Genomic DNA, 11217 nt, shown 5'->3' with positions numbered 1-11217 from the left:
TCTTAACAGTTTTCTGAAAAGCCCCCCCCCCCCCCCCCCTTTCCCTTCTGGTTTTCATTGCTAAAAAAGAAAATCTTAACAGGTGTGTGTTTTGTTTTATTTTGTTTTGTTTTTTTGTTTTTTTTTTTTAGAAAATTGCACTGATTATATTGTGTAACTGGATATGTCCATTAAATTGTCTGTTTTTTATAAACAGTGCAGCTCTCAATTGGTGTTTTTTGCTGAATACCTGGATTTTGCTGCCATCACTTCGTGAAATGTTATTACACTGTTTGATACATTTACTCCAACACGTTACTGCATTGTAGAGAGAGTGTTTTTGTTGAAATATCTCAGCTCTGACCTTGTAAACTTGTTAAAAATCTCAACTTTATATTCACACACAGCTGTCAGTGGTGCCATCTAGTGGGTTATTTGTGTAAGAAAATTCTGAACAGAGCCAGGTGTTTTTCCACACATTTTGCACTTTTACAGTCCCTACACATACAACTAAAAGTTTGATTGCCAGCATCTTATCAGGCCAATCTCAAGTGTGTTTAAGGAAAAGTGAACAAAATGTGGAAATGAGGCACTTCTAAATGTCAAGCTCTCACTTTCCACACTTTCTCACACAATAGATTGCCAGGGTGTTTTTAGACCAGAAGGAATCTCTGTGGTACATTGTTAACATGTTTTGACTTTAACAGCACTTCCCTTGCCAAGGCCAGAAGGTTCAATGTCTCATTACACTCCTACTGTGAAGCCGATCTGAAGTCCTAGATGCTGCACAGTTTATACTTTTTTTCACAACCTGCCTGAAAAAACACCATTAATCATGATCACAGGTGTTTGTATGATCTTTGACAGGAAAACCATAGAAAAATATTTTCATCGCCCCATTTTCTTTGAATGTGAAGGTCTAACAATCAATCTAACTTCACAACTCCACTGTTGTTTTTTGTATGTGCAAACATACTTTGATACAAAACAAAAGTTTTTATATTATGTTTATATTATCACGTTAACCAACAATTCTTGTACATCACAAATAGCACCTGTGTATCACTAAAGCTACTGCACTGATGTGGCCACAATTATTTCTGGAACAAATGCAGTATATCCCAGCCACTTAATCAGTGATAGATGTGGGTATCTGCCAGACAACAAAATAAACAGGAAGCCACTCTACTTTTACGGCTTTATATTTTTTGTATACAGTATACAAGCAACATTTAAGTTTCTCCCTGCACATTTTTTCTCTACTGTAAGACAATCAATGCTGAAGTGATTAAAGAGTGGTTCTTTCGTCTGTCCAACGTTTCAGTAACAGCAAATACTGTACAATGTTTGACGGCGAGACACAGTCTTCTCCTGGAAGAGTTAAAATATCCGAGATGAGGTTCTGTTACTGGAACCAGTAAAACAGTATGGGTAAAGCTGAACACAGCTGCAAGGCCCAGCGGAGTTGGTAAAACACATTAATTGTCTTAAAGTTAGTTGAGGTATACGTCAGCATCTTTGAGGACTTCCTCTTTCTGTTGGAAGTAGTCTCTGAACCAGAAAATGTGCTCCTTCTTCTGCTGGACTGTCAGATAAGGGTTTTTGGACAGACCAGCCACCACAAGCTCCATGAAGTGACGCACTGGTCCCTGACGGGGGAAACCCTCCTCCAAGTATTTCTCTAAGAAGACATGCTCATGGAACGAGACACTGGCTTCCTCCTCAAGGCCTAATATAGAGCAAGGGGACACTGTAAGTATGGTTCCTCAGACAAAATGTATTCTGTTCATTCTTCATACAAGCAACTAGATTATAATCATTACTTACCGGCTTCATTGTTGATTGGGTACTGCCACATTTTTCCCTCTTTGGTCCACTGGATCATTTCCTCAAGTCCGTTGCGGGGCATTTGGTTCATCGATAGAGACAACTTATTGGCAAAGTCCAGGTCCCACAGAGTTGGCCGTGCTGAAATATGACAGCAGCATCACAGACAGATGTCCCACTGAAGTTGAAACCAAAAACTTTTGCAATGTGGCATTAAATTGGAGAAAATCAAGAAACTGCATGACCACATCCTGTGACGCTGTGATTTAATGAGGCTCTATTCTCTTTAAAACTGCTTGTTTTCTAAGATCACATTTCACCAGTTTGAGCAGGAGTGGCTAAACTGAGCCCACATCCTAATAAATATAAGAACAAAAACTAATCTAGACAAATAGCACCACAAATCACCCAATGTAAGCAAACAAAGGCACAATAATAGCAGACTGAAGAGAAAAATCAAAATTCCTAATTACCAACGGTTGATTCAACTCCTTCTTCATCAGTGGGGGGGGAGAAGATGTTTAGTCTTCTCCCTGTGAACAACGTCCTCCTGTTGAATAAAATACACATTAAACACATGGTCCATCTCAAAAACTATCTGAATAAAGATGTGATGACAAGTATTTACTTCATCCGAACACCGTCCAGCTCAGCAGTGATTCCTCTGTCCTGTGTGTATCCTTGCCCATCGTCATCAAAGCGAATCTGATTCCTTGGCCAAATTTTGTGTCGGTTTGGATTCCTCCCTACTTTCATGTCAGCGATAATTACGCTGAGAAAATAAATACATTACAAATGAGTTTTCCTGTGTACAGAATGAAAAAGCTGAAAGTATGTCACAGTGGAATTTAAATATCCATTCCACTAACATTCATACATTGGTCACATACCTAATGTTGCTCATGTCTCCTTTCTTCTGAGCCTCGGTGACATCCTTCTGCTGCCTCAGCCGCCTGAGCAGCTCAGACTCGGCCTGACTGCAGTTAGGCAAGGTGGAGGCAGCAGCAGACGCAGCTGCAACCAGTTCCGGATCCAGTTTCTCACTAAAAAACATAGTGTGGAGAGGCTGCAATCACTGATGAAGAGAGAACAAGGCTACTCTAGTCTTCCTAAGATTAGGATGTTGAATAAGTAACAAGTTTCCAGGAACAAGCTAGTGACTGCGAGGTAATCTCATCATGGTCAGACAAAAGCCAACACCTGATTGCTAATGTTGTGGAAAAAGCAGAAAACTGAAAGAACTGCACTATAACAACAGAGCCTGAGGAACAACTTCGCCCATGTGAATTCCCATCTCACCTCTGTGATGAAGTCTTGACTGTGGCCTGCTCAAAAGTACTGACAGTGCTCCCCATAGCTCCCTTTGACACGGGCGCAGACTCAAAATCTTGTTTCACTTTTAGGTTTTTGAGCTTCCTCTTATTAGTTACTTCCACCTTCATGGCTCCAAGAAGGTCAATCAGACGCTCTTTCCCACTCTTAGTCGCATCAGTCTTCATTTGTTGTGGCGCTACCACAACCTGTTCAGTTTTAACATCCATCTGATGCTGTGCGGTACTTTCATCATCTGTCTTTAACACCACTGGCTCCCCACTTTGCTCAGCCATCTTGAAGATTTTGCCGTCATCTTCAGCTTTCTGTGTAACCAAAGTTTCCGTTGGGTCACCCTGTTTATCTGCATTTGCTTTGTCATCTTGATTAGAGATGTCTGCATTGTTTTTCTTTTCACAGAGCCTGGCTGAACTTGAGCTGAGAGCTCTGACTCCACCACCATTTGCAACCCTATGTTGAAACAAAACAGGGATCATAATTCGGATTGGTGTTATTACAATATTCAAACTGAAGCATGATGATTCAGCTGTCATAAAATAACACAATCACACAACAGAGGTGTTATACAATATGGTATTCTTGATGATGTATTAAAACACTGAAAAATACTTTAAGACTAAATGCAGCAACAGACACTACACTTTTTTCCAGTCAAAAGATGGTGGATAGGACATCTTCCCTGGAGTCATACAGTTTCACAGTTGTAACTTCATGCACGTTACCACAGAAACGACCGGAACCGGTCTAAGAAATGTCAGTCAAAACGTCCCGCCCCATCGGTGTCCCAAGTTTAGTAAGCTAATAGTTAGCCTTAGTTGTCCGTTCCACAGATTTTATTCAAATTAATTATTTGACATATACATCGTTGTTAACGTAAAAAATCTGCCAGCCCTTTCTTCAAGAAAAAAATACATCATTATAAGGTAAACAACCCCATAAATAGCTGCTAACGTTAATTATTCACTCTGTATCTCATTTGTCCCGTTCAGTCACAGACAAACTCACCAAAAGACTGGAGCTGCGGCCTTGTCACATTTCGCTACAAACTCACACGACTCGTAGACACTGACAGAAAAATTACGGGAAGGGTACGCAGTCCGTAATAAAAATCTATACATGACTGCTTCTTGTAATGCCCTTCCACGTTCCTGACATTTATCTCCGTTGCTACAACATAAAGTCACCCCCGTAAACTCCAGGGTAAGATTGGTTCTGGTCAGCGGGGTGCGTGTAGACTTGTGTAAAGGGGCGATATTCTCCGTAGTAAATATGAGATTTAATTCAGCTATAACATGAAAAATGTGATTGTTTACTTTTTGTTTGTCATTTAAAAAATGTTCTATTAAATTAATTATTTTTGATAAACAGCCACCCTTTCAGCGCCTTAAATATAGTCTCGCGATATCACAACCAGAACGTGACTCAAAATGGCGATGGAACACAAGCGCTAGTTCACAAACGAAGCTCTCAGCTGCAGTCCGTGAATTAGTTAGTTATTTAGATCGAGAGATGGATATTCATATTGTAGATTCAGCTTTGCGAAAAAATAATTATTGCAAATCTCAACATTGACGGTTTTTATTCGCATAAGTTCCTGCTTAAACTCAGAAAGGAAAGGAAAACTTCAAACAGGTAACAAACGTCAACGGAAGCTAAGTTACTAGCATACAAGCTAACTTACAGCTCACTGTAAGCTATAAAATAAAATAAAAGAAAAGAAACATGCAGTCGCTAAGTTGCTTAAAACTAACGCTATTTTATTTGACTCTAAAGTTGTTCTATTTGAATGAACATAACACCAGTGTGACTGGTTAGCTGGTCGGTTGTTATTTCGGAAGTGTTCAGATAGCCCGCTTTCTGTGGAGCTCAGTGTGTTTGTTTACACACATGAAGTAAAAAAATCCCTTTTAATTTATTTTTTCCTCAGTCATCGGTCTTTGTTATGTTGCGTTGTTTTACAACACTGAATCAGAGTGGATGCAATCAGGATTTTTGACCCCGACAATCTTCATAGTACCATTCTGTGCAAGCATAGTGTTAATCCCTACAGATTTTCTTTTGATATGATTGCGTTCCGTCTGTGCGGAGCGTGTTAGATTTGCACGTCTGGGTACTTAAGATATTTTTCTTGTTTAAACTTTTTGTCAAGTTGCATGAGGAATATGAAGTGCACTTTTCAAGTTCTGCCACAAATACAATTGCGTTGTGTAAACCAATTATATTTGTCTGGCCCGGAGATGTTTGCTCTATAACTTTTTTTTTTTTTTTCCTGTCATACCTGAATTAACACAGCACGATGCAGATGCAGTTATCACAAGACTTCATTTCGTGTTTTTCTAACGTGTACATTTTAGCTTATGTCAAATGTACCATAACATGAATGGTCAGAAAGTGTCGCTTTGGCCTCATTAGCGCATAGAACTTACTTTCACTTTGTTGTAAGTTGAGACCTTTGGCTAACTAGAGGGCTTCAAAGTTGATTTGAAGGTCTCCGATCTCAGTCATGAAAACTTGTAGCTCCTTGTGATGCGATTGACCTCTTCAGTGACGTTACTGACCTGCTCTGGGCAAATATATACTGTAGGCTACAGTCTGTAGCGGTGTCGTATTGTTGAAAAATATCTTAATGAGCTGAAAGATCTCCTGTTTTTTCTCATATTTACCTAGTGGGAAATGACAGATGTACTTTCAGCAGAATTATATTTATAGCTGAACCATCACATAACTATATCGGTCCTGTCAGTAGTATGTTAAAGTGTTGCGATTGTGACTTCACACCCATTCAGTGTCTCTTATTAGCAGTGAAGCATTAATATCTTGTAGAAACCAGAATGTAATTCCAGTTAATTAAGACTACAATGAAAAGCTGTTGTCTCCTGGATAAGCAGAATACAACTGTTTGAATTAGATTGTGTGTACGTTGAGAGGTGATATTCACAGACCTGTGTTCTTTGTTAGCCATGGCGGAGGAACGTCGCCAGAAGCAATGTTCAGTCACCCTGCCCACAGAGTCTATGAAGGCCATGGCAGAGTCTGTGGGAGTGGGGCAGTTACAGGAAGAAAGCTGCGTAGCCTTAAGTGAAGAAGTCAGCTACAGAATAAAAGAAATTGCACAGGTAAATCACAAATGATTGAAGAAGATAGTTTGTTTATGAGTCTGTAAGTTGCTCTGATACCGCATTCTTGAATGTCTTAATTTATGTCATATATGAGCTTTATTTTTGAATTTTGTTTGGTCTCTTTTCTTCCTCCCATTTTCATAGGATGCTCTCAAATTCATGCATCATGGGAAGAGACGAAAATTAACAACAAATGACATAGATAATGCTCTCAAACTAAAAAATGTGGAGGTAAGAGGAAACTTGCATATCTTGCCTTCAGGAAGACTGTTTTATTGCTGAATTAAATCACTTCATGGGTTGTTATTTGAAGGAATGACTGAAGTGGGTATTCTGGTTTCTTTCTAACATATGTATTTTAATGTGTTGCCTCTCGTTATAGCCCCTGTACGGGTTCCAGTCACAAGAGTTTATCCCTTTTCGCTTTGCAAGTGGTGGTGGAAGAGAGCTTCATTTCTATGAAGAAAAAGAAGTCGACCTGAGTGACATTATCAACACACCACTCCCCAGAGTTCCACTAGACGTGTCTCTTAAAGGTACCCACATAATCAGCTGTGCATGCAGTTGTGCTCCAGGATATTGTTTTGTTGTGACTGTATGGTTTGTAAGCTTATACTTCATTCTTGTGTGTTGATCCATAGCCCACTGGTTAAGCATTGAGGGGATGCAGCCTGCTATTCCAGAAAATCCACCACCAGGTGAGTCCTGTTTTCCTCTCTTAAAACAAAATGATATCTGTAGGAATAAAGATGTATAATTAGATTTTGTTTGCTGCATTTCAGTACCAAAAGAGCAACAAAAGGTTGAATCTACAGAGCCCCTCAAACTTGCCAAACCTGGTCAAGAGGAGGAAGGTACGATTCAAGGCAAAGGTCAAGGGGCAGCAGCTGCTGATGGCAAAGGTCAGTATCTTGTGTTAGACAGGAAGAAAACAAAAGAAAGTTTAATTTCTTTTCCTACACTGCTTCATTCTTTCCTCTGTAATTGTTAATGGTTATGTTTTATCTGCTTCATCCCATGTTTGTATCTGTCTCTTTCAGGAAAGGAGAAGGGTCTAATAAGGTTGAAGCCACGCAGCACTCACGAGCTGTCTGTAGAACAGCAACTCTACTACAAGGAAATCACGGAAGCGTGTGTTGGCTCCTGCGAAGCTAAGAGAGCTGTAAGTCTTGACTGTCTGTCTTTAAATGTGGTATTAATTTCATAGATGCTGAGCAATAGCATGACATACTTTTTCTTTTTTTATTTTGATAATAAATTACATACTAGGTTGCATTAATGACATATAAAGTAACAAAATGGCAATACCTTGCAGCTAACAGGAAATTGTTTTAATTACAGAATTATGCTAAAATTATCAAATAGTTGTTTCTCTTAATCTTGTCTGTTATGTCTTCTTTGTTTGATAAATGTTTTCTCTTGTCTCATTTAAAGGAAGCTTTACAAAGCATTGCTACAGATCCAGGACTGTATCAGATGCTTCCAAGATTCAGCACATTTATATCTGAAGGAGTGAGCATCTATTCCAACTTCTCCTAATGCTCTGAAAAGTTATACACCTTGTACAAAATACCCAAGCTTATCTCTGCTGAAAGTACTGACTTCATTCTGTCTTCAAAGGTTCGTGTAAATGTGGTGCAAAACAACTTGGCTCTACTGATTTATCTAATGCGGATGGTCAAAGCTCTAATGGACAACCCAACCCTGTATTTGGAGAAATACGTGAGTAAAGAAAACACACAAAGTGTTGTATTATTTGTTGAAGTTTTTAATCTCAACAAACAATTGTGCTCTGACATTTTTTAATTCCCATCTGTAGCTGCATGAGCTCATCCCTGCTGTGGTGACGTGCATCGTGAGTAAGCAGCTGTGTTTGCGACCAGATGTTGACAACCACTGGGCTTTACGAGACTTTGCTGCTCGCCTCATGGCCCAGAGTTGTAAAACCTTCAGCACTACGACCAACAACATCCAGTCCCGTATTACTAAGACTTTTACGAAGGTGTGTTTTTGTGTTGTTTGCTTTCCTCCCAAAAATATTGAGATAATGACAAGTTGAAAAGTTCCCTGACCCAAACAAGGAAAACGAATCCAGCCACACTCCTCTTGAATTTAACTCCGTTGTTCAAAACACTTCAAACTAAATCAGACTGACATGTTTCCCCAGAGCTGGTTGGATGACAAAACCCAGTGGACGACACGTTACGGCTGCATTGCTGGACTTGCTGAACTAGGACCTGATGTGAGTGGGATTTTAATTTCTTTGGGTCTTTTTCATTTTTATTCTTTTTGGTCAACACCAACTTCTGATTTTCCCTTTTTTTTTTTTAGGTGATTAAGACGTTGATCCTTCCTCGGCTTTCTGTAGAGGGTGCTCGCATCAAAGCAGTGATGGAAGGACCAGTGGTCTCCAATATTGACAAGATAGGAGCTGACCATGTTCAGAGTCTCTTACTGGTAATAAATTAGTTTCTGTGATTATTATGCACATAGATGTAGACAGCTTCCCACAGATTGATAAATTACTTAAAACAGTCAAAGAACATTACAAAAACAATGTGATATTCACCAGTACTTATGTTTCATATGTATACAATGTGTTCGTGTTTCAAAGAAACACTGTGCAAGCGTTATTGCCAAGATACGACCCCAGCCTGACAACGTGGAGCAGTATCGGATAGACTACGGTTATCTCGGGCCCATGCTTTGCTCCCATGTGGTGAAGGCCAGGACCCAAGCAGCACTGCAAGCTCAACAAGTCAACAGAACCACATTAACAATCACCCAGGTACATTTTATGGTGGATATACATAAGTCTGATATATAGAGTTTTTGAAAAAAATAAAAAAACAAACATAGAACTTGCCTTAAAAACACTGACTTATTCATTCAGGCATTACACAAACATTACGGAGTGACGTGGAAATAAACCAGCGCACAGCCGTAATGAGCCATAATGAACGATGACCCTCTTTCTTGCAGCCTCGTCCCACCCTTACAGTCTCACAAAGTGGGTTAAGTGGGTCGACAGGGCCTCGCACTCCCAGCATCATTAAGGTTCCGAGTTCCCTCACCCTGATGTCGCCTCGTCCAGGGACCCCATCACAGCCATCTCCCCCAGCAACAAAGTACATTGTCATGGCAACTAGTGCAGGAGCAGCCTCCACTCAGCAGGTACCGTGATTTCACATCAACATGGTGGAAATTTCCGCAACATATTAAACTTCATTTATCTGACATTTTTTTATTACTTTAATTTTTATTGCCATCTCAATACAGCAGTTCTAATGACAATATAAGCATAATCAGTGATGACACTTCATTGTAACATATATTTAATTTATAAAAATGCAAACAGTAGAGACATGAAAATGTATTTTTTCTATTAATTGTGTGAAACTTGATAGCTCTGAAGTTTATTTTTCTCTCTATAAAATCTACAGCTCAGTATGAGATCCTCTGCCTCTTTGTCCTCTCTCCAGGTAATCACCATCAGCTCTTCTCAGTCAGCCTCACCAGTCACTAGCACTGTTCCCAGCGCCACCTCGACCTTGCAGCCTTTGGTAAAACTGGAGCCTGGCAGCGGCCCTGGGTTGACAGGTTCACGGCCTCTGCAGAAGTACATAGTGGTATCTCTGCCCTCATCTGCATCTTCCTCTTTGGAGACCAAGAGCTCTGTGTTACCGACCTCAATTTCCTCAACCACGCTAGATACAGGGATGAAGCTAGACAGGTCCGAGTCTCCTGGAGCAAGCACACAGTCGCCACACTGAGACTTGTGAGGTAGTGGAGATTTTTTACAAATACCATGTTTCTGCAGCTGAACACACAAGGAGGTTTGTTTGGGCTGAACTTAAAGGGGTAAACTCTGGAGTGGTATGAAGGGAAATATCTGAACTCTTGACTGATAAAAGAGCAAATGTGACATTGTAAATATGTTAATGCCCAATGAAAACTTAGGTCCATCTGTGAGATCTCTAATGTTTCAGCTTATATTCTAATTGATTTCATGTTCTTTTTTACTCTAAAATAAATCAGATTTTGTATGAAATCCTTTTTATCTGGATGTGTTTTTTGTATTTCTGTTATGAATGTTAGGGATTTATTGCTTGTGAACAAGAGCTTGTGTGTACATCTGAGGAAGACACCCATGGGGCGTAAGAAATTGGTTAAATTGCAGTAATATTTAAATGTCACTCTTTAAAAGTAAGTATCACTGCAATCTTATCTACAGGAGGCAAGTGAGGTGCATTGTTCTCACCGGGGCTTCTCACAACATAACTCTTCTCCTATGTGTACTTCTCCTCGCCTTGGTGTGTGTCATGTGTACGTTATGTTTTGGCAGGTATAAGCAGATGAACATTTTAAGACAACAAATCATATAACAAACCCAAGAGTGGTGTAAAAGAAAAAACAAATCATTTCCTACAGGTACTACATTATAATGACATATTTTGTATGTAAAGAACCAGTAACTCTGACTGCTAGGTTATAAATGTAATGAAGTAGAAAATAGCCTGCATTACATCCCTCTGAAATGTGTTAAAATAATTAGTCTTATTGTATAAATACTTACGTGGCCAGATGTCCACAAATAAAGAAATAAACTTGAATAAAAGTGAAGCATTTAGTTAAAAAACGTCTTATGCGGGTAGGTCAAAATTTAAAAAGTGTTTGTAGCAGTCAATGGTGGAAGAAGAACTCCGATCCTTTAAAAAAATAATTAAAAAAAAAAAAAACTAATGCCGCACAGACAATAATAATTTACAACATATAGTAAGCCTGCATTTAAAACCTTGCCTCAGTAGTATGTAAGTATTATGAGTAAAATGTACTTGAAATATTAAAGTACTCATTCTGATGAAGAATAGGTTAGGGTCCCTCTCAGTATTTTTTATATCTGATGTTTTTGGAATAATATTACTGCTGTATTAACGTGTCTGTTGCATTCACTGTTTAA

At 39.3% G+C, this 11217-nt stretch overlaps 2 protein-coding genes across 2 annotated transcripts; one reads left to right on the top strand and one right to left on the bottom strand.

Annotated features, from left to right (window-relative positions):
* Positions 1 to 1241: 1241 nt before the first annotated feature.
* mrps31 (mitochondrial ribosomal protein S31) lies at positions 1242 to 6100 on the bottom strand. Its single transcript, XM_046411484.1, has 8 exons — positions 6058 to 6100; positions 4144 to 4423; positions 3106 to 3588; positions 2697 to 2849; positions 2435 to 2578; positions 2280 to 2356; positions 1807 to 1947; positions 1242 to 1708 (listed from the first exon to the last, which is right to left on the bottom strand). Exons 1-8 carry the CDS (start codon positions 6098 to 6100, stop codon positions 1473 to 1475), a joined length of 1557 nt encoding a protein of 518 aa, XP_046267440.1. The 3' UTR covers positions 1242 to 1472.
* taf6 (TAF6 RNA polymerase II, TATA box binding protein (TBP)-associated factor) lies at positions 4546 to 10310 on the top strand. Its single transcript, XM_046410756.1, has 15 exons — positions 4546 to 4770; positions 6097 to 6254; positions 6402 to 6488; positions 6640 to 6793; positions 6899 to 6955; positions 7040 to 7159; positions 7298 to 7419; positions 7692 to 7769; positions 7878 to 7979; positions 8077 to 8259; positions 8425 to 8499; positions 8589 to 8714; positions 8872 to 9045; positions 9240 to 9431; positions 9740 to 10310. The coding sequence occupies exons 2-15, from the start codon at positions 6099 to 6101 to the stop codon at positions 10028 to 10030; spliced, it is 1917 nt and encodes a 638-aa protein (XP_046266712.1). The 5' UTR covers positions 4546 to 4770; positions 6097 to 6098; the 3' UTR covers positions 10031 to 10310.
* The last annotated feature ends 907 nt before the right edge of the window (positions 10311 to 11217 follow it).

This window comes from Scatophagus argus, chromosome 14 (genome assembly GCF_020382885.2).
Source record: "Scatophagus argus isolate fScaArg1 chromosome 14, fScaArg1.pri, whole genome shotgun sequence".
In the NCBI taxonomy this organism is placed as follows: Eukaryota; Metazoa; Chordata; class Actinopteri; family Scatophagidae; genus Scatophagus; species Scatophagus argus.
This window is presented reverse-complemented; position numbering and strand designations above follow the sequence as displayed.

Bases quoted from the DNA above. Each gene is read 5' to 3' on its own strand.
- taf6 (XM_046410756.1), top strand. From the start codon at position 6,099: ATGGCGGAGGAACGTCGCCAGAAGCAATGTTCAGTCACCCTGCCCACA. The intron at 8,260-8,424 runs GTGTGTTTTTGT...ATGTTTCCCCAG, and splicing joins TTACTAAGACTTTTACGAAG to AGCTGGTTGGATGACAAAAC. The intron at 8,715-8,871 runs GTAATAAATTAG...CGTGTTTCAAAG, and splicing joins ATGTTCAGAGTCTCTTACTG to AAACACTGTGCAAGCGTTAT.
- mrps31 (XM_046411484.1), bottom strand. From the start codon at position 6,100: ATGGCTAACAAAGAACACAGGTCTGTGAATATCACCTCTCAAC. The intron at 4,424-6,057 runs GTACACACAATC...TTCATGTTATAG, and splicing joins TGTGAATATCACCTCTCAAC to CTGAATTAAATCTCATATTT. The intron at 2,850-3,105 runs GTGAGATGGGAA...TATGTTTTTTAG, and splicing joins GTCAAGACTTCATCACAGAG to TGAGAAACTGGATCCGGAAC.